Source organism: Sabethes cyaneus, chromosome 1 (genome assembly GCF_943734655.1).
Source record: "Sabethes cyaneus chromosome 1, idSabCyanKW18_F2, whole genome shotgun sequence".
In the NCBI taxonomy this organism is placed as follows: domain Eukaryota; kingdom Metazoa; phylum Arthropoda; class Insecta; order Diptera; family Culicidae; genus Sabethes; species Sabethes cyaneus.
In genome coordinates this window covers 51,458,503-51,482,412 of record NC_071353.1, presented here as the reverse complement: position 1 = coordinate 51,482,412, position 23,910 = coordinate 51,458,503, and the positions used below count along the sequence as shown (strand labels likewise).

Sequence of the window (23,910 nt, the reverse complement as noted above, 5' to 3'; positions counted from 1 at the left end):
TTATGACGAATAAATATTAATTCCAATGCTAGATAGATGCTAAATAGAAGGCCTCTCGCTACAAATGGGAAATCGATTAATGGCAAACACCCTCTGCATGGAACCGATATGCCCAATAGTTTTGTAACCTTTCGTTTATTGTACTTTTTCCGTCATTTTTTCATATTTTTAATTTACGCATCTAGGGTAAAAACAATACAGAAGAAAAACTTATATTGACATTTGGCCGACGACAAAGTTAAAGTGCACTACTAATTTAGAGTTCTCACTAGCGGAGCATTATACTACAGACATAACACTCGTTTTCCATTCTTCGCAACGATTAAACCGTCATTTCAAATTTGAGCTTAGTTGGGAATGTCTCCGTTCCGGTCAAAGTGGCGCTTTTGAACGAAAGAAGGGAATGTCCCATATAAAAAATACTGCTAGTTCGAGAGATACTCCTGTTGTTCTATATTTGGGAATGTCGTTCATATAGATGGCAAAATGTGTGGTACGATAATTTTTGTTGATTTTTTTTGCAAGTGTTATGTCTTTTTGTCTGTGATTATACTATAAACTGGTGTGAGCATATTTTTGTGACAATATTATTTGACTGTGACTATTGAGAAATTTATCACCAGGCTCAATGTGGACCGAAAGAATTGATGAATGATTTCCCGTGATAACATACCAATAAAAACATGCTTAATAATTACTGAAATATATTTTATTCTTACTAAATAGATGTTAATTCTATGACTGATTTAAATTTTGCAAAAAAATAACATCATCGGCGATTATGCTTGTAGTTGATCGTTGTTTACCCTCTTGGTCAGTGATTTCGCCATAATTTATTTTTCCGGTTACCATTGTTCTTTGACCTTTACGTAGATAATTAATTACAGACTCCCGCAATGCGGGTTTGAATACCACAACCCGATGCCAATCGGTTTTTTGGATCCAGTCGCCAGACTCGTACCTAAAAATTTTGAATATGGAATTATGATTCAACTATATAGGAAAATATATTAAAACAAATTTATTTTATTATTGAACTTCAATTGAACCTAACATTTGCTACCATTGAAAACAAATCATAGAAAATCAAATTATAACCAAAGGTAAGTCACTTAGAACATTGTGATAAGCACTTTGATGTATATCCTTTCCGAGTTTGTTGTACACTGCGGCACCCTTTTGTCATTTAAACATATTTGTTTGGTTTTTGTGCCAGATAAAGAGAATACTTCCTTTTGCTTCTGTATTCATGCAAATTTTTAAACCCGACAAACTTCGCATTGCCGCAAATTAAACTGTGTTTTACATAAATCATGAATCTCAGATGATCTTTGTCACAATCTCGAGTTTTGCAAGTTTCTGAAGAGTTCGACCTTAGATGATTCATTTTGTCAGTTACGTAACTATGAAAGCATCCCAGGTAACCAATAAGCATCACCAAAGCTATTCAAATACAAGCCAATAAGTATTTTTTAATTTTAATTTTATTTCACCATCTTCGACTACGTCGTACAGATTGTTTACTTAATAACTAATTTAAGCCTCGGATTCTATTACTAAACACATTTCTAGACAGAGTAAAATCGAACACATTACAAACATCGTTGAAGGAACGCAAACAGACATTAAAATTAAAACACTTATTCACACCATAATTTGTTCTGTGGAATTGGATGGCCAATAACGGCGGATTCCGAAGTCGACGAGGAGGAACATTCCACGGTATCTGGTACAGGAGTTCCGGGCAATCCACAATGCCTGTTATAAGGTCGAATATAAATAGACGCTGCTGTTTGACGCGCCAGACTGTGAGTGTATCCAGGCTAATCAGTTGACAACGGTCTATGTAACTGGGAAGATTGACTGGATCATTTCACGGTAGCTGACGCAAGGCGAATCGCAATTTTTTTCTGAATTCGCTCAATCGCAAGGATCTGTTACGTGTTACGTGTGCAGGAGCCCAAATCGGGGAAGCATACTCCAAAATGCTGCGTACGAGAGAGTAATATAGCGTCTTGAGGCAATAAACGTCAGTGAATCCAGACGCATGGCGTCGCATAAAACCAAGCACGGTGTATGCTTTAACAGTGACTCTACTTATATGCTCGTCGAACCTCAATTTAGAGTCAATAGTAACGCCTAGGTCGAGAATAGAGTTAACACGTTCCAGACAATCCGGTCCCATGCTGTATTGATGAAGAAAAACGGTGTTACGGCGGCTGTATGATATTACTTTACACTTATTGCTGTTAACACGCATGCCGTTGTCACTGCACCAGACTAGCAGACGATTAATATCCTCCTGTAATGCGACACAATCGGCAGGGGCACCAATCACCCGAAAGATTTTTAAATCGTCGGCAAACGGTAATTTCGATGATGACAGCAGCTCGACCAGGTCATTAATATAAATTATAAAGATGAGTGGGCCAAGCACACTGCCTTGAGGGATACCAGACGATATGTCAAATGTTCTGGAGCGCACGGAATTTACTGTAACGAATGCTTTGCGATCGGATAAGTATGAGTAAAGCCATTCGGTAAACCATGAGGGAAATCCGATGTAGTTCAGTTTTTCAAAAATGAGATTGTGTGGTACAGTACGAAAAGCTTTCGCAAAATCAAAATAGATCGTATCCACTTGCCGCTTAGCTTCTAGCTCAAGGGATATCGCTGTGACGTAGCACATAAGATTTGATGTTGTCGAACGATGCTTCATAAATCCATGCTGGCTGTTAGAGATGATCGGTGCAACTGATCTGTATATGACACATTCCGCGGGCCGGTATACCAACCAGACATTTTATAAAAGTTGCTTTTAGCATTGTTGAATATTTTTTCATGATTGGGTAATGTTTGAACCTTTCAAAACTGCCCTAACTGGTATTCTAGCATTTTCGGAAGTTATTTAAAACGTGTGTTCAAAATAAATGAAATTTACAAGAAATAAATGATTTTTTGCGATATTTTTAAAAATGCTACTACAGTGCGCTAAAACATTTCATAATAGCGCTTGTTTTCGACCAACTTACAAAGGAATATATGCTGAATTCATTCCAAAAATAGTTTGGATGCAATTTTGCAGTTATTTTGTATTTCAAGTGGATGAAATAGGGCCATTTTTTGCGTTGTAACGTCACGAAAAAGGTGTACTTTTTCGCTTTCGCAGAAAAGTACAAATTCGAACAATCTAATAATCCGTATTATCTTTGTACTCAAAAATACCTTTAAAATGGTACCTAAAGAATGAAGATAAGGTAAGTAGAACATAAGTTACAACTGATTGAAGCTCGCGTTGTAACGTCACGGCGGGCAGCAGGACGGATTCAAAACATGTGAGACATAAGTAATAGCATCGACACCTTATGACATAGCATAATAGTAGCTTCAGAAAAGTTTCTTCATTTAAAAAGCACTTTCTAGTGATTAAAAATCATTCGGACATTAGGGTGTCCCTAAGCAGATACAAAAAATATTTTCTCTATTTTAAGTCAGAAATGAATGCTGTCTACAGAAAATTTGTAGAAAAACTAATTTCAAGAAACTTCGTTGAATACTGAAGATTTATATTTCTTACATGAAAAAAGTTATAGAGCCAAACTCTTAGGGACACCCTTAAAAATAGTTTTTGACGTAGGACTACGTCTTTGTTTACTATACTGGGACTGGGTAGCACTTTGTAAAAACGAAAAATAGAAGTGTAACGTTTGAATGAAATATTTCAAACGCTAATAGCTACTATACTACTGAACGAAACATAACAGTTAATATGTCGTTGGATAGATAAAATATCCAGCAATTTTATAGTAACATATTAATAATAATTTTTTATACGCTAAATAATGAAAATGTGTGTAAAGTTTTAAGGCCGAATTTTCCCATACATTTCCCTTGTAATCGCCTAGCTTCACAGGCACGGACGACAATTAGATACACCAAAGGATTTGGATCCAAATGATAACCTTTGAGACCACTTTGTAAGCCACACCCCTTTTCCAATCCAATTGGCAACATCGATGGCTATTGACGGCAACACCGACCCCGAAGACAAGCGGAATCAGCGGGCAATGGCCAACGTGAATCCCACACGATGCACTTTAAGTTACATTTTGCATTATCCCCATCGCAGACATGCGAAATTGTTCGATAGCTTGCTCAATCAGTGTCGGACAATCATTTAAGCAGCAGCAGCCGATATGGTTTCCTCCACCACCTACACTAGCTTACAAGTAGCAGCGGCAGTGCCAGTGACTATAAAATGGTACACTTGGTTCGCCGCCTGCTCATTTATCGCACTATCGCACTGACGGACGGTCAGTATTTTATTTATCATCGACGGCTATCGGACACTGAAGGCAAATGGAAACGGATCGACTGACGGGCAGCAAATTCAGCAGCAGGCCGCTGTGGTCTTAAACAGTTCTTATAAGAACTATAGTAATTGAAGAATGGAAAGATTTTTCTACATTTTCTAAAATGGTTAACGTTCCATTTTGCGTTATACCATGGTAACATGGGAAATGCTTGCTCATTCAGCGTCGGATAATCATTTGAGCAGCAGCAGCAGCAGTCGATCTGGTTTCCCCCACCACCTACACTAGCTTACAAGTAGCAGCGGCAGTGCCAGTGACTATAAAATGGTACACTTGGTTCGCCGTCTGCTCATTCATCGCACAATCGCACTGACGGACGGTCAGTATTTTATTTACCATCGACGGCTATCGGCCACTGAAGGCAAATGGAAACGGATTGACTGACGGGCAGCAAATTCAGCAGCAAGCCGTTGTGGTCATAAACAGTTCTTATAAGAACTATAGTAATTGAAGAATGGAAAGATTTTTCTACACTTTCTAAAATGGTTAACGTTCCATTTTGCGTTATACCATGGTAACATGGGAAATGCTTGCTCATTCAGCGTCGGATAATCATTTGAGCAGCAGCAGCAGCAGTCGATCTGGTTTCCCCCACCACCTACACTAGCTTACAAGTAGCAGCGGCAGTGCCAGTGACTATAAAATGGTACACTTGGTTCGCCGTCTGCTCATTCATCGCACAATCGCACTGACGGACGGTCAGTATTTACCATCGACGGCTATTGGTGGCGAAAGCAACGGCATTTGGCGGCAACACCAGCGATCGGAGGCAACACCGATAGCAATTGGGAGGTAAAAACGATAGCATTTTGGCGGCAATTGGAGGCAAATCCAAGGACTTTTGTGGCAATTAATGTCATCTTCGATGACAACTCGAGGCAAACCCAATGGCATTTTGGCGGTGATTTTCGCAAACCAACACTGAAGGCAAATGGAAACGGATCGACTGACGGGCAGCAAATTCAGCAGTAGGTCGTTGTGGTCTTAAACAGTTCTTATAAGAACTATAGTAATTGAAGAATGGAAAGATTTTTCTACACTTTCTAAATGATTAACGTTCCATTCGGATAATTATTTGAGCAGCAGCAGCAGCCGATCTGGTTTCTCCCATACCTACACTAGCTTACAAGTAGCAACGGCAGTGCCAGTGACTATAAAATCGCACACTAGGTTCGCCGTCTGTTCATTTACCGCACGATCGCACTGACGGACGGTTAGTATTTTGATAAAACTAATCCATTTCTACTTTACAGTGATTTGGTATTTCCTATCACTCCTGTATTAGCGGGCAACCATCATCCTAGAGTCTAAAGGACCGAATAGCGACATCCATCTATATATTGGCAACAATAATTATAGTACTGATTTTTAAGAAGTGCTATCAGCTCAAACATAGTTCTTTTCAGGGCCACCAAACAATTTCAAACGGTTTTTTTCCAAACCACCATTGATTCAATGAAGAATTAAATCAGAATATTTCGCTCTTCTTTTACAAATAAACACTCAAACAATGATACTCACAAATACTCAAATATGCATATGCCAGAAATGCAGTTTACATTAGTCTTTGATTTAATGATCAGACATAAAGTTATACTTCATCGATTAAAACATGTTATCAATATAATGAGTATTATATGACACAGTCCTACGTCACCCTTTCGTACAACCCTTAGGGCTGTATACCTTGTAGTTTTTTATCTAGCTCTTTAATAACGCTTCGTACGCCTTTTAGATGTTCTAAGAAATTGGTAATAGAATTAACCTGCACATTTTCGTCGAAGATAGTAGAGATCTATCTTTTTTCCTTTAGGAGTTATCGCTTGTTTCTTTTATTTATACATGTTCACCTACGGTTGTCTTCATAATAACTTTTTTAGATTTTTCACATTATACTCTAAGCTGTTCATGGTAGAATACAGCATAAATTAATTCACAAAAAACAAGTGAGATTAGCTGCTCATAGCTGCTCTCCCTCGGGATACACCCCCTTAAAGAGTACATGTAAAAATAAAAAAAATAAAAAGAAAAAGATAGTGCTCTACTATTTTCGACAAAAATGTGCAATTTAATTAGAACACCAATTTTTTAGATCATTCGCAAGTCATACGAAGCGTTATTAAAGAGGTAGATCGAAAAAAATATTTTTAAGGGTGTCCCTAACAGCTTGGCTCTATAACTTTTTTCATGTAAGAAATGGAAATCTCTAGCATTCAACAAAGTTTCTTGAAATTAGTTTTTCTATAAATTTTCTGTAGACAGCAATCATTTCTGACTTAAAATAGAGAAAATACTTTTTGTATCTGCTTGAGGACACCCTAATGTCCGAATATTTTTTCACCACTAGAAAGTGCTTTTTAAATGAAGAAACTTTTCTGAAGCAACTATTATGCTATGTTTTAAGGTTTCGATGCTATTACTGACGTCTCACTTTCTTAGAATCCCTCCCACTGCGCGACGTAATTTGTGAAGAACCCCACAATTACGTATAGGCAAATTAGTGAAAGGACAAATTAACAACACGGTTTTGGATTATCCCTTATGTACAGAAGGCAACAACAGCGATAATTAACAAATATTAACTGAACAGATTTTTCGTAACGTTACAACGGAGCTACGACCCTCTCTGTGTAAAGCAGAGCGTTGTAACGTCACGAAAAGTAAAATCTGTTTAAAAATTAACTTCACTAATTATCGGAATTCTGAACATAGCAAGTTGTTAAGTATTCCTCTCTTATCAAATCATAGAAGAAAGTCTTTAGATAAAATTTGAAAGAGAGCAGAATTTTCATATTTTTTAACAGAAGAATCAAAAGACGAATTTCTGGCGCGTTGTAACGTCACGCTACATATTTGCTTTCCAAAACAATCTAAGTAAGGCAAATGCTATTAATTTGATCATTTTTAATAGGAAATTTTATGCACTTTCCAAATTTCTCAACGATTTTCTTAGCTCAAACACAAATACTGTGCAAAGAAATGTCAAAACGTTGTAACGTCACGCCGGAATGTGTCGTTCACAATCAGTATTTAAAAAATAGTGATTTTTCGGATTACAATACTTTAAAAAATCATATCTTGCGAATTCCAACAGTAACATCGAAATACAAAAATACGTGTCGATTTTTTTAACAAAGAACGTAAAAAAAATATTCTGAAGAGAAAAAAAATTTTGACTAAATTTCCCGTGGAATGACCCATATACAAAAGTCCAGAACATCAAAATTTATTATGCCGATTCTATGTTGAAAATGCATCTTTTTAATTAAAATACATTATTTAGTCATGCAAATGTCCGGAAGCTTCAGGTAGACGTGTTTAAATGTTCTTTCACTAACAATTCAGATAGAATTACGCATGCCCAAGATATTCAAAACCCCATATCTCCCAAACTACCAATATTGTTTTTTCTAATTAAGTGATTCTTATGCAGAATTTTCTGGCGTACATTTTGAGCATATTTATTTGAAAATAAAATTCGGGGTGTTTTGAGATATTCGCATTTTTCTTTTTAAATTGCAAAAAAATGTATGATGGTGACAAATTAAATAAAAACTGATACCATCATTCGATTGTGCGGCCAAAAACTCATAGAAAATGTATATTGGCATGTCTTCACATCAAACTGTTTCAGAGATATTTAAATCAGAAAAATGACTTTTTGAAAATCTGTAAAAAAGGAAGTAGCGCCACTGCTAGTAGGATTGATCAATCGGCATAAAACTTTAGGAAATTAGTTGTGAGGTCGGAATGAACAACCCCCCGTAGAGATCACCTCTATCTAGGTTTATTTATTTTCCTAGATCTACTAACCTCTATTACTTTCCTTCAGTTGGGTCACCCCTGCGAAATGGTACTTCCTACGATAAGATTTTCCGCGAAATGGTATTCTACGAAACTCTATATTCCGCGTTATGGTCAACCGAGAATTGGTGTTCCGCAAAACGGTATTCGGCGAAATGGTTTGTGATGATGCCGAATATATAAACGTTATCCGCTTTATTTTATCAGGCTAAGCAATAGGGGGAGCTATTTTCTACTTTGCTGTGAGGAAAATTTGTATATTAAAACACCCATGAACTCCTCAGAAACTTGCAAAACTCGAGATTGTGACAAGTCATCCAAGATTCACGATTTATGTACAACAAAGTTTAATTTGTTGCAGGGTATGAAATGGGGAAGGCAAATGAGGAGCGTCCAATATAGCTCTAGCCATCCCAAGCCCATACCTAGCGCCTCCACGTGGCCATACATGGTAATGCTCTTTTAAGTAGCCAAGCTAGGAGGTGCGATGCTGGGTGGTTCCCGGCTGCCTGATCTAAAAATCGAGGTTTTGGGCAGACGGCGGAGCAACACAATGGATGTTAGATACCAGAAGAAAAAATTAAACTAATTATTGGAAGCACTTATGGAAACTAAAAGGACGTAACTCCATTTGAAGGACTGCTGGTGAGATTGTTCTCTTTTTATCCATATATACCACATTTCATAAGTAAACTAGAATGGGGAAGAGGAAGGGACCATCAGAGCACTTGTTTGAAGCGGTGGGCCTAGGGAGTGTGAAACAGTCAACGGTTTCTAGGGTTAATCTTGGCCCGATTAACAACACATCGTGGATAATGAGCGGGCTCTTCTCCCCACCTGCTGGAGTCATTCTGCATTAAGACGGTTTATTCAACGATTGACTCAGGCGACTTAGTCCTTGGAAGGAGATTCTCTAAATCCCTGGTACGTGTAAGTGAGGTTGCTTATCGACCAATTCCCTTTTGGCCTTTCATACAAGAGTTGGGAAGCATGACCAATCATTGAATATGTTCAACTCTTTTTGACATGATAGGCTCATCGCTATGAACGGATGTTCTGCTAAGGCAGGTGGTAGTACCATATATTCATATGTTCAACAAAGTTTAATTTGTGGCAATACGAAGTTTGCGGGTCAGCTAGTATAATAATAAATAAACGTGACCGCTGATCATTTACTGATTAGTTATAAATCTGTAAGTCTGACTTCAGTTGCAACGTAGTGGGATAAATTGAAGATAGTTGACTGTAAACAAAACGGGAGTTAACATTAAACATTTAGAATTATTTGTTTAAATATCTAATTGCAAACTATTTATTTCTTAACCTTTATTAACAATCAACAAACTCCCAACGACTGTAAATAAACCATGGAAAGCATTCAGTACGGCAGGTCACGCTTCCTTCCTTCCCCTCGATTTCAAGAATTTTAATGGAATTGGGTATTATTATTATAACCAGATATTAAAAACTGGTTCCACTTTCTTGGATTTCTCTCTGCGGTACCCGGTACATGCTGCGCAGTTGGCCAGGCCTCTGACAAGAAAAAAGATTGATTCAAGCAATCGTCGTTCTGTAGGATGCTTTAAAGAATTGGCTGCGTTAGAGTAAGATTAGAATAGATTATGCAGGCGGGCTTGTTGTTTTGCTCATAATTTGTATTAAGTCGTACTAAGTAAAGTAATAGTTAAAATAATTGGTGCGATAGTCGCATTTTCGCGTAAAACCGAATACCCCATTGTTATTACTGTTACGTGGTCTTCGATAAAGCTCTAGCTCGAACACTTGACTTAGGTATAGTGCAATTGAAAAAAAAACGTAGAATTGCATCAACGTAAGATAGAAAAATTGTTACCTGTAGTTGGAATGTGTAGCCAGTGAAAATGTAACGACAGGATGCGATTCATTACCACGTTTCTGAGGATCTGCACCCACACGACCTAGTAGCGTAACCGTATTTACCGCTAAAATAAGTACTTATATATAGACCACGTTGATCTGAGTAGGCACATATAACTTACTTTTTTCGATTCTTCCTGGATCACTGCAAAACATTCTGTCGACATTAAAACGTGTCATTCGCGAAAGCTTACAAAGAAACATTTTTAGTTCTTGTTTTAATTCAGGTAATTATTCGTTTTTATAATACGCCGGTATTCAAAAACTAGAAAACGTATTTTGGTTATTTTGACCTCCTATGCAATTCAGACAATTCAGATGATGCTTAACAGAAAAACTCATGCCGAAATGTCAACGTGTGCGTGATGACAAAAACAAAAATACTTCCCTTTCTTTTTTTCTCACGCAAAACCCTGAGCAATTCGCTATTCGCTATGTAAGCACAAATCGATCTCTTGTACTCTCATGGAACTGACTTCTGTGAATTCGCCCACCAAGAATTTCACCCGAAAAAAATGAAAGATTTCAATTTCAAACTTGAAATCTTTCATTTTGGAGGGCAGTAAAACATGGTGGGCGAGATCCGCGTTTATAATAGCAGTGTGAATTCACCCACCATGAATTAACCACCAAAACTGACAATTTTTGCACAGCGGCACACATATAAGGTAGCGCCCGTAATGGCTAGCACTAGAACTAAAGCTGTGAAGGCACCCACCAAAATTAAAAATAAAATAAATATTTATGTTTACTGCAGAACAGACAGTGGATCACTAAATCAAACAAATTGAAATCAAAAACTCACTAAATAAAAAACCAAGGTAAGAAACAAATTGCTGCAAAAGCATTATCCTCAAATAATATGGATACAATTTTAGGGATACCTATTTGACTCCAGCCAGGCAAATCAGAGAGTTTAAGTTGGTCGACCCAAAACATTACGTGTGACTAAAGGACAATAAACTAAATCAAATTAAAATAAAAACTAATTAAAATGAGGTAAGATACAAATAACTTATATTAATCATTTTAGGGATACTCAACCAACGTGCGCTTAATATGAAAGCAAATATGTACATTTCGGAAAACCTAGCCATGAGGAAAGTTAAACAAATAGGAGCACCTAGGAGTCTAGGCAAATAAGAAAATTTTATGATTCTCGGCTCAACACGCTCTGAATAACTACAGCAGCACACGGGGAAATATTGAAGACACCATATTCTTAATACTTAATCTTCTGCGGTTGAGGTGGTAGTCCGACAGACACCAGAAATCAGAAAAATGCAACATGTGCGTCAAGTGTTGTATTTTGATTTTTAAGTTTGCATCGTCTTCCCGACAGAATTGTACAGGATTCTGAAATAATTAAGATCTGAATTTCCATAATTCAAGATTAAGAATTACTAGATTAAGTTGCGGTGTCCAGTAGACCACCACGTCAGCACAATCGTTAAGATTAGGGCACCTCAGCCGCAGAAGGTTAAGTAGCACATGGTAGATTACTCGTGACTGCCTACCGATATCAAGAATCGGCAAATTGGGTATAGTAGCTGAGACCCAAAGCGACTCAGAAAATACTTAGTTGCTCGGCCTAAACGCCATCTATGAGCACTGAAGCAAAAGAGGAACATTTTCAATGCACTAAGTCCTTAAGTCACACTATGGTGGATTACTCGTGACTGCCTACCGATATCAAGATTCGGTGAATTGGGCCTAGTAGCTGAGACCTCAAGCGACTCAGAAAATACTTAGTTGCTCGGCCTAAACGCCATCTACGAGCACTGAAGCAAAAGAGGAACATTTTCCATGCACTAAGTACTTGAGTCACTCTATGGTGGATTACTCGTGACTGCCTACCGATATCAAGATTCGGTGAATTGGGCCTAGTAGCTGAGACCTCAAGCGACTCAGAAAATACTTAGTTGCTCGGCCTAAACGCCATCTATGAGCACTGAAGCAAAAGAGGAACATTTTCAATATACTAAGTACTTGAGTCTATGGTGGATTACTCGTGACTGCCTACCGATATCAAGATTCGGTGAATTGGGCCTAGTAGCTGAGACCTCAAGCGACTCAGAAAATACTTAGTTGCTCGGCCTAAACGCCATCTACGAGCACTGAAGCAAAAGAGGAACATTTTCCATGCACTAAGTACTTGAGTCACTCTATGGTGGATTACTCGTGACTGCCTACCGATATCAAGATTCGGTGAATTGGGCCTAGTAGCTGAGACCTCAAGCGACTCAGAAAATACTTAGTTGCTCGGCCTAAACGCCATCTATGAGCACTGAAGCAAAAGAGGAACATTTTCAATGCACTAAGTCCTTAAGTCACACTATGGTGGATTACTCGTGACTGCCTACCGATATCAAGATTCGGTGAATTGGGCCTAGTAGCTGAGACCTCAAGCGACTCAGAAAGTACTTAGTTGCTCGGCCTAAACGCCATCTATGAGCACTGAAGCAAAAGAGGAACATTTTCAATATACTAAGTACTTGAGTCTATGGTGGATTACTCGTGACTGCCTACCGATATCAAGATTCGGTGAATTGGGCCTAGTAGCTGAGACCTCAAGCGACTCAGAAAATACTTAGTTGCTCGGCCTAAACGCCATCTATGAGCACTGAAGCAAAAGAGGAACATTTTCAATGCACTAAGTCCTTAAGTCACACTATGGTGGATTACTCGTGACTGCCTACCGATATCAAGATTCGGTGAATTGGGCCTAGTAGCTGAGACCTCAAGCGACTCAGAAAATACTTAGTTGCTCGGCCTAAACGCCATCTATGAGCACTGAAGCAAAAGAGGAACATTTTCAATATACTAAGTACTTGAGTCTATGGTGGATTACTCGTGACTGCCTACCGATATCAAGATTCGGTGAATTGGGCCTAGTAGCTGAGACCTCAAGCGACTCAGAAAGTACTTAGTTGCTCGGCCTAAACGCCATCTATGAGCACTGAAGCAAAAGAGGAACATTTTCAATATACTAAGTACTTGAGTCTATGGTGGATTACTCGTGACTGCCTACCGATATCAAGATTCGGTGAATTGGGCCTAGTAGCTGAGACCTCAAGCGACTCAGAAAATACTTAGTTGCTCGGCCTAAACGCCATCTATGAGCACTGAAGCAAAAGAGGAACATTTTCAATGCACTAAGTCCTTAAGTCACACTATGGTGGATTACTCGTGACTGCCTACCGATATCAAGATTCGGTGAATTGGGCCTAGTAGCTGAGACCTCAAGCGACTCAGAAAATACTTAGTTGCTCGGCCTAAACGCCATCTATGAGCACTGAAGCAAAAGAGGAACATTTTCAATATACTAAGTACTTGAGTCTATGGTGGATTACTCGTGACTGCCTACCGATATCAAGATTCGGTGAATTGGGCCTAGTAGCTGAGACCTCAAGCGACTCAGAAAATACTTAGTTGCTCGGCCTAAACGCCATCTATGAGCACTGAAGCAAAAGAGGAACATTTTCAATGCACTAAGTCCTTAAGTCACACTATGGTGGATTACTCGTGACTGCCTACCGATATCAAGATTCGGTGAATTGGGCCTAGTAGCTGAGACCTCAAGCGACTCAGAAAATACTTAGTTGCTCGGCCTAAACGCCATCTATGAGCACTGAAGCAAAAGAGGAACATTTTCAATGCACTAAGTCCTTAAGTCACACTATGGTGGATTACTCGTGACTGCCTACCGATATCAAGATTCGGTGAATTGGGCCTAGTAGCTGAGACCTCAAGCGACTCAGAAAATACTTAGTTGCTCGGCCTAAACGCCATCTATGAGCACTGAAGCAAAAGAGGAACATTTTCAATATACTAAGTACTTGAGTCTATGGTGGATTACTCGTGACTGCCTACCGATATCAAGATTCGGTGAATTGGGCCTAGTAGCTGAGACCTCAAGCGACTCAGAAAATACTTAGTTGCTCGGCCTAAACGCCATCTATGAGCACTGAAGCAAAAGAGGAACATTTTCAATGCACTAAGTCCTTAAGTCACACTATGGTGGATTACTCGTGACTGCCTACCGATATCAAGATTCGGTGAATTGGGCCTAGTAGCTGAGACCTCAAGCGACTCAGAAAATACTTAGTTGCTCGGCCTAAACGCCATCTATGAGCACTGAAGCAAAAGAGGAACATTTTCAATATACTAAGTACTTGAGTCTATGGTGGATTACTCGTGACTGCCTACCGATATCAAGATTCGGCGAGTTGGGCCTAGTAGCTGAGACCTCAGGCAACTCAGAAAATACTTAGTTGCTTGGCCTAAACGCCATCTATGAGCACTGAAGCAAAAGAGGAACATTTTCAATATACTAAGTACTTGAGTCTATGGTGGATTACTCGTGACTGCCTACCGATATCAAGATTCGGCGAATTGGGTGTAGTAGCTGAGATCTCAAGCGACTCAGAAAGTACTTAGTTGCTCGGCCTAAACGCCATCTATGAGCACTGAAGCAAAAGAGGAACATTTTCAATATACTAAGTACTTGAGTCTATGGTGGATTACTCGTGACTGCCTACCGATATCAAGATTCGGCGAGTTGGGCCTAGTAGCTGAGACCTTACGCAACTCATAAAATACTTAGTTGCTCGGCCTAAACGCCATCTATGAGCACTGAAGCAAAAGAGGAACATTTTCAATACACTAAGTACTAGAGTCACTCTATGGTGGATTACTCGTGACTGCCTACCGATATCAAGATTCGGCGAATTGGGCCTAGTAGCTGAGATCTCAGGCAACTCAGAAAATACTTAGTTGCTCGGCCTAAACGCCATCTATGAGCACTGAGGCAAAAGAGGAACATTTTCCATGCACTAAGTACTTGAGTCACTCTATGGTGGATTACTCGTGACTGCCTACCGATATCAAGATTCGGCGAATTGGGCCTAGTAGCTGAGACCTCAAGCGACTCAGAAAATACTTAGTTGCTCGGCCTAAACGCCATATATGAGCACTGAAGCAAAAGAGGAACATTTTCAATATACTAAGTGCTAGAGTCACTCTATGGTGGATTACTCGTGACTGCCTACCGATATCAAGAATCGGCAAATTGGGTATAGTAGCTGAGACCCAAAGCGACTCAGAAAATACTTAGTTGCTCGGCCTAAACGCCATCTATGAGCACTGAAGCAAAAAAGGAACATTTTCAATGCACTAAGTCCTTAAGTCACACTATGGTGGATTACTCGTGACTGCCTACCGATATCAAGATTCGGTGAATTGGGCCTAGTAGCTGAGACCTCAAGCGACTCAGAAAATACTTAGTTGCTCGGCCTAAACGCCATCTATGAGCACTGAAGCAAAAGAGGAACATTTTCAATATACTAAGTACTTGAGTCTATGGTGGATTACTCGTGACTGCCTACCGATATCAAGATTCGGCGAGTTGGGCCTAGTAGCTGAGACCTTACGCAACTCATAAAATACTTAGTTGCTCGGCCTAAACGCCATCTATGAGCACTGAAGCAAAAGAGGAACATTTTCAATACACTAAGTACTAGAGTCACTCTATGGTGGATTACTCGTGACTGCCTACCGATATCAAGATTCGGCGAATTGGGCCTAGTAGCTGAGATCTCAGGCAACTCAGAAAATACTTAGTTGCTCGGCCTAAACGCCATCTATGAGCACTGAGGCAAAAGAGGAACATTTTCCATGCACTAAGTACTTGAGTCACTCTATGGTGGATTACTCGTGACTGCCTACCGATATCAAGATTCGGTGAATTGGGCCTAGTAGCTGAGACCTCAAGCGACTCAGAAAATACTTAGTTGCTCGGCCTAAACGCCATCTATGAGCACTGAAGCAAAAGAGGAACATTTTCAATATACTAAGTACTTGAGTCTATGGTGGATTACTCGTGACTGCCTACCGATATCAAGATTCGGCGAGTTGGGCCTAGTAGCTGAGACCTTACGCAACTCATAAAATACTTAGTTGCTCGGCCTAAACGCCATCTATGAGCACTGAAGCAAAAGAGGAACATTTTCAATACACTAAGTACTAGAGTCACTCTATGGTGGATTACTCGTGACTGCCTACCGATATCAAGATTCGGCGAATTGGGCCTAGTAGCTGAGACCTCAGGCAACTCAGAAAATACTTAGTTGCTCGGCCTAAACGCCATCTATGAGCACTGAAGCAAAAGAGGAACATTTTCAATATACTAAGTACTAGAGTCACTCTATGGTGGATTACTCGTGACTGCCTACCGATATCAAGATTCGGTGAATTGGGCCTAGTAGCTGAGACCTCAAGCGACTCAGAAAATACTTAGTTGCTCGGCCTAAACGCCATCTATGAGCACTGAAGCAAAAGAGGAACATTTTCAATATACTAAGTACTTGAGTCACTCTATGGTGGATTACTCGTGACTGCCTACCGATATCAAGATTCGGTGAATTGGGCCTAGTAGCTGAGACCTCAAGCGACTCAGAAAATACTTAGTTGCTCGGCCTAAACGCCATCTAGGAGCACTGAAGCAAAAGAGGAACATTTTCAATATACTAAGTACTTGAGTCTATGGTGGATTACTCGTGACTGCCTACCGATATCAAGATTCGGCGAGTTGGGCCTAATAGCTGAGACCTCAGGCAACTCAGAAAATACTTAGTTGCTCGGCCTAAACGCCATCTATGAGCACTGAAGCAAAAGAGGAACATTTTCAATATACTAAGTACTTGAGTCTATGGTGGATTACTCGTGACTGCCTACCGATATCAAGATTCGGCGAGTTGGGCCTAGTAGCTGAGACCTCAGGCAACTCAGAAAATACTTAGTTGCTTGGCCTAAACGCCATCTATGAGCACTGAAGCAAAAGAGGAACATTTTCAATATACTAAGTACTAGAGTCACTCTATGGTGGATTACTCGTGACTGCCTACCGATATCAAGATTCGGTGAATTGGGCCTAGTAGCTGAGACCTCAAGCGACTCAGAAAATACTTAGTTGCTCGGCCTAAACGCCATCTATGAGCACTGAAGCAAAAGAGGAACATTTTCAATATACTAAGTACTTGAGTCTATGGTGGATTACTCGTGACTGCCTACCGATATCAAGATTCGGCGAGTTGGGCCTAGTAGCTGAGACCTTACGCAACTCATAAAATACTTAGTTGCTCGGCCTAAACGCCATCTATGAGCACTGAAGCAAAAGAGGAACATTTTCAATACACTAAGTACTAGAGTCACTCTATGGTGGATTACTCGTGACTGCCTACCGATATCAAGATTCGGTGAATTGGGCCTAGTAGCTGAGACCTCAAGCGACTCAGAAAATACTTAGTTGCTCGGCCTAAACGCCATCTATGAGCACTGAAGCAAAAGAGGAACATTTTCAATATACTAAGTACTTGAGTCTATGGTGGATTACTCGTGACTGCCTACCGATATCAAGATTCGGCGAGTTGGGCCTAGTAGCTGAGACCTTACGCAACTCATAAAATACTTAGTTGCTCGGCCTAAACGCCATCTATGAGCACTGAAGCAAAAGAGGAACATTTTCAATACACTAAGTACTAGAGTCACTCTATGGTGGATTACTCGTGACTGCCTACCGATATCAAGATTCGGTGAATTGGGCCTAGTAGCTGAGACCTCAAGCGACTCAGAAAATACTTAGTTGCTCGGCCTAAACGCCATCTATGAGCACTGAAGCAAAAGAGGAACATTTTCAATATACTAAGTACTTGAGTCTATGGTGGATTACTCGTGACTGCCTACCGATATCAAGATTCGGCGAATTGGGCCTAGTAGCTGAGATCTCAGGCAACTCAGAAAATACTTAGTTGCTCGGCCTAAACGCCATCTATGAGCACTGAGGCAAAAGAGGAACATTTTCCATGCACTAAGTACTTGAGTCACTCTATGGTGGATTACTCGTGACTGCCTACCGATATCAAGATTCGGTGAATTGGGCCTAGTAGCTGAGACCTCAAGCGACTCAGAAAATACTTAGTTGCTCGGCCTAAACGCCATCTATGAGCACTGAAGCAAAAGAGGAACATTTTCAATATACTAAGTACTTGAGTCTATGGTGGATTACTCGTGACTGCCTACCGATATCAAGATTCGGCGAGTTGGGCCTAGTAGCTGAGACCTTACGCAACTCATAAAATACTTAGTTGCTCGGCCTAAACGCCATCTATGAGCACTGAAGCAAAAGAGGAACATTTTCAATACACTAAGTACTAGAGTCACTCTATGGTGGATTACTCGTGACTGCCTACCGATATCAAGATTCGGCGAGTTGGGCCTAGTAGCTGAGACCTCAGGCAACTCAGAAAATACTTAGTTGCTCGGCCTAAACGCCATCTATGAGCACTGAAGCAAAAGAGGAACATTTTCAATATACTAAGTACTAGAGTCACTCTATGGTGGATTACTCGTGACTGCCTACCGATATCAAGATTCGGTGAATTGGGCCTAGTAGCTGAGACCTCAAGCGACTCAGAAAATACTTAGTTGCTCGGCCTAAACGCCATCTATGAGCACTGAAGCAAAAGAGGAACATTTTCAATATACTAAGTACTTGAGTCACTCTATGGTGGATTACTCGTGACTGCCTACCGATATCAAGATTCGGTGAATTGGGCCTAGTAGCTGAGACCTCAAGCGACTCAGAAAATACTTAGTTGCTCGGCCTAAACGCCATCTAGGAGCACTGAAGCAAAAGAGGAACATTTTCAATATACTAAGTACTTGAGTCTATGGTGGATTACTCGTGACTGCCTACCGATATCAAGATTCGGCGAGTTGGGCCTAGTAGCTGAGACCTCAGGCAACTCAGAAAATACTTAGTTGCTCGGCCTAAACGCCATCTATGAGCACTGAAGCAAAAGAGGAACATTTTCAATATACTAAGTACTTGAGTCTATGGTGGATTACTCGTGACTGCCTACCGATATCAAGATTCGGCGAGTTGGGCCTAATAGCTGAGACCTCAGGCAACTCAGAAAATACTTAGTTGCTCGGCCTAAACGCCATCTATGAGCACTGAAGCAAAAGAGGAACATTTTCAATATACTAAGTACTAGAGTCACTCTATGGTGGATTACTCGTGACTGCCTACCGATATCAAGATTCGGCGAATTGGGCCTAGTAGCTGAGATCTCAGGCAACTCAGAAAATACTTAGTTGCTCGGCCTAAACGCCATCTAGGAGCACTGAAGCAAAAGAGGAACATTTTCAATATACTAAGTACTTGAGTCTATGGTGGATTACTCGTGACTGCCTACCGATATCAAGATTCGGCGAGTTGGGCCTAATAGCTGAGACCTCAGGCAACTCAGAAAATACTTAGTTGCTCGGCCTAAACGCCATCTATGAGCACTGAAGCAAAAGAGGAACATTTTCAATATACTAAGTACTTGAGTCTATGGTGGATTACTCGTGACTGCCTACCGATATCAAGATTCGGCGAGTTGGGCCTAGTAGCTGAGACCTCAGGCAACTCAGAAAATACTTAGTTGCTTGGCCTAAACGCCATCTATGAGCACTGAAGCAAAAGAGGAACATTTTCAATATACTAAGTACTTGAGTCTATGGTGGATTACTCGTGACTGCCTACCGATATCAAGATTCGGCGAATTGGGCCTAGTAGCTGAGATCTCAGGCAACTCAGAAAATACTTAGTTGCTCGGCCTAAACGCCATCTATGAGCACTGAGGCAAAAGAGGAACATTTTCCATGCACTAAGTACTTGAGTCACTCTATGGTGGATTACTCGTGACTGCCTACCGATATCAAGATTCGGTGAATTGGGCCTAGTAGCTGAGATCTCAAGCGACTCAGAAAATACTTAGTTGCTCGGCCTAAACGCCATCTATGAGCACTGAAGCAAAAGAGGAACATTTTCAATATACTAAGTGCTAGAGTCACTCTATGGTGGATTACTCGTGACTGCCTACCGATATCAAGATTCGGCGAATTGGGCCTAGTAGCTGAGATCTCAGGCAACTCAGAAAATACTTAGTTGCTCGGCCTAAACGCCATCTATGAGCACTGAAGCAAAAGAGGAACATTTTCAATACACTAAGTACTAGAGTCACTCTATGGTGGATTACTCGTGACTGCCTACCGATATCAAGATTCGGTGAATTGGGCCTAGTAGCTGAGACCTCAAGCGACTCAGAAAATACTTAGTTGCTCGGCCTAAACGCCATCTATGAGCACTGAAGCAAAAGAGGAACATTTTCAATATACTAAGTACTAGAGTCACTCTATGGTGGATTACTCGTGACTGCCTACCGATATCAAGATTCGGCGAATTGGGCCTAGTAGCTGAGATCTCAGGCAACTCAGAAAATACTTAGTTGCTCGGCCTAAACGCCATCTATGAGCACTGAAGCAAAAGAGGAACATTTTCAATATACTAAGTACTAGAGTCACTCTATGGTGGATTACTCGTGACTGCCTACCGATATCAAGAATCGGCAAATTGGGTATAGTAGCTGAGACCCAAAGCGACTCAGAAAATACTTAGTTGCTCGGCCTAAACGCCATCTATGAGCACTGAAGCAAAAGAGGAACATTTTCAATGCACTAAGTCCTTAAGTCACACTATGGTGGATTACTCGTGACTGCCTACCGATATCAAGATTCGGTGAATTGGGCCTAGTAGCTGAGACCTCAAGCGACTCAGAAAATACTTAGTTGCTCGGCCTAAACGCCATCTATGAGCACTGAAGCAAAAGAGGAACATTTTCAATATACTAAGTACTAGAGTCACTCTATGGTGGATTACTCGTGACTGCCTACCGATATCAAGATTCGGCGAATTGGGCCTAGTAGCTGAGATCTCAGGCAACTCAGAAAATACTTAGTTGCTCGGCCTAAACGCCATCTATGAGCACTGAAGCAAAAGAGGAACATTTTCAATACACTAAGTACTAGAGTCACTCTATGGTGGATTACTCGTGACTGCCTACCGATATCAAGATTCGGTGAATTGGGCCTAGTAGCTGAGACCTCAAGCGACTCAGAAAATACTTAGTTGCTCGGCCTAAACGCCATCTATGAGCACTGAAGCAAAAGAGGAACATTTTCAATATACTAAGTACTAGAGTCACTCTATGGTGGATTACTCGTGACTGCCTACCGATATCAAGATTCGGCGAATTGGGCCTAGTAGCTGAGACCTCAAGCGACTCAGAAAATACTTAGTTGCTCGGCCTAAACGCCATCTATAAGCACTGAAGCAAAAGAGGAACATTTTCAATATACTAAGTGCTAGAGTCACTCTATGGTGGATTACTCGTGACTGCCTACCGATATCAAGAATCGGCAAATTGGGTATAGTAGCTGAGACCCAAAGCGACTCAGAAAATACTTAGTTGCTCGGCCTAAACGCCATCTATGAGCACTGAAGCAAAAGAGGAACATTTTCAATGCACTAAGTCCTTAAGTCACACTATGGTGGATTACTCGTGACTGCCTACCGATATCAAGATTCGGTGAATTGGGCCTAGTAGCTGAGACCTCAAGCGACTCAGAAAATACTTAGTTGCTCGGCCTAAACGCCATCTATGAGCACTGAAGCAAAAGAGGAACATTTTCAATATACTAAGTACTTGAGTCTATGGTGGATTACTCGTGACTGCCTACCGATATCAAGATTCGGCGAATTGGGCCTAGTAGCTGAGATCTCAGGCAACTCAGAAAATACTTAGTTGCTCGGCCTAAACGCCATCTATGAGCACTGAAGCAAAAGAGGAACATTTTCAATACACTAAGTACTAGAGTCACTCTATGGTGGATTACTCGTGACTGCCTACCGATATCAAGATTCGGTGAATTGGGCCTAGTAGCTGAGACCTCAAGCGACTCAGAAAATACTTAGTTGCTCGGCCTAAACGCCATCTATGAGCACTGAAGCAAAAGAGGAACATTTTCAATATACTAAGTACTAGAGTCACTCTATGGTGGATTACTCGTGACTGCCTACCGATATCAAGATTCGGCGAATTGGGCCTAGTAGCTGAGATCTCAGGCAACTCAGAAAATACTTAGTTGCTCGGCCTAAACGCCATCTATGAGCACTGAAGCAAAAGAGGAACATTTTCAATATACTAAGTACTAGAGTCACTCTATGGTGGATTACTCGTGACTGCCTACCGATATCAAGATTCGGCGAATTGGGCCTAGTAGCTGAGACCTCAAGCGACTCAGAAAATACTTAGTTGCTCGGCCTAAACGCCATCTATAAGCACTGAAGCAAAAGAGGAACATTTTCAATATACTAAGTGCTAGAGTCACTCTATGGTGGATTACTCGTGACTGCCTACCGATATCAAGAATCGGCAAATTGGGTATAGTAGCTGAGACCCAAAGCGACTCAGAAAATACTTAGTTGCTCGGCCTAAACGCCATCTATGAGCACTGAAGCAAAAGAGGAACATTTTCAATGCACTAAGTCCTTAAGTCACACTATGGTGGATTACTCGTGACTGCCTACCGATATCAAGATTCGGCGAATTGGGCCTAGTAGCTGAGATCTCAGGCAACTCAGAAAATACTTAGTTGCTCGGCCTAAACGCCATCTATGAGCACTGAAGCAAAAGAGGAACATTTTCAATACACTAAGTACTAGAGTCACTCTATGGTGGATTACTCGTGACTGCCTACCGATATCAAGATTCGGTGAATTGGGCCTAGTAGCTGAGACCTCAAGCGACTCAGAAAATACTTAGTTGCTCGGCCTAAACGCCATCTATGAGCACTGAAGCAAAAGAGGAACATTTTCAATATACTAAGTACTAGAGTCACTCTATGGTGGATTACTCGTGACTGCCTACCGATATCAAGATTCGGCGAATTGGGCCTAGTAGCTGAGATCTCAGGCAACTCAGAAAATACTTAGTTGCTCGGCCTAAACGCCATCTATGAGCACTGAAGCAAAAGAGGAACATTTTCAATACACTAAGTACTAGAGTCACTCTATGGTGGATTACTCGTGACTGCCTACCGATATCAAGATTCGGTGAATTGGGCCTAGTAGCTGAGACCTCAAGCGACTCAGAAAATACTTAGTTGCTCGGCCTAAACGCCATCTATGAGCACTGAAGCAAAAGAGGAACATTTTCAATATACTAAGTACTAGAGTCACTCTATGGTGGATTACTCGTGACTGCCTACCGATATCAAGATTCGGCGAATTGGGCCTAGTAGCTGAGATCTCAGGCAACTCAGAAAATACTTAGTTGCTCGGCCTAAACGCCATCTAGGAGCACTGAAGCAAAAGAGGAACATTTTCAATATACTAAGTACTTGAGTCTATGGTGGATTACTCGTGACTGCCTACCGATATCAAGATTCGGCGAATTGGGCCTAGTAGCTGAGATCTCAGGCAACTCAGAAAATACTTAGTTGCTCGGCCTAAACGCCATCTATGAGCACTGAGGCAAAAGAGGAACATTTTCCATGCACTAAGTACTTGAGTCACTCTATGGTGGATTACTCGTGACTGCCTACCGATATCAAGATTCGGTGAATTGGGCCTAGTAGCTGAGATCTCAAGCGACTCAGAAAATACTTAGTTGCTCGGCCTAAACGCCATCTATGAGCACTGAAGCAAAAGAGGAACATTTTCAATATACTAAGTACTTGAGTCACTCTATGGTGGATTACTCGTGACTGCCTACCGATATCAAGATTCGGCGAATTGGGCCTAGTAGCTGAGACCTCAAGCGACTCAGAAAATACTTAGTTGCTCGGCCTAAACGCCATCTATAAGCACTGAAGCAAAAGAGGAACATTTTCAATATACTAAGTGCTAGAGTCACTCTATGGTGGATTACTCGTGACTGCCTACCGATAT

At 40.8% G+C, this 23,910-nt stretch overlaps 1 protein-coding gene across 1 annotated transcript; it reads right to left on the bottom strand.

Annotated features, from left to right (window-relative positions):
• Positions 1-703: 703 nt before the first annotated feature.
• Positions 704-10,370, bottom strand: LOC128745257 (single-stranded DNA-binding protein, mitochondrial). The gene is made up of 3 exons (XM_053842285.1): positions 10,196-10,370; positions 10,030-10,138; positions 704-961 (listed from the first exon to the last, which is right to left on the bottom strand). The coding sequence occupies exons 1-3, from the start codon at positions 10,275-10,277 to the stop codon at positions 736-738; spliced, it is 417 nt and encodes a 138-aa protein (XP_053698260.1). The 5' UTR covers positions 10,278-10,370; the 3' UTR covers positions 704-735.
• Positions 10,371-23,910: the final 13,540 nt, after the last annotated feature.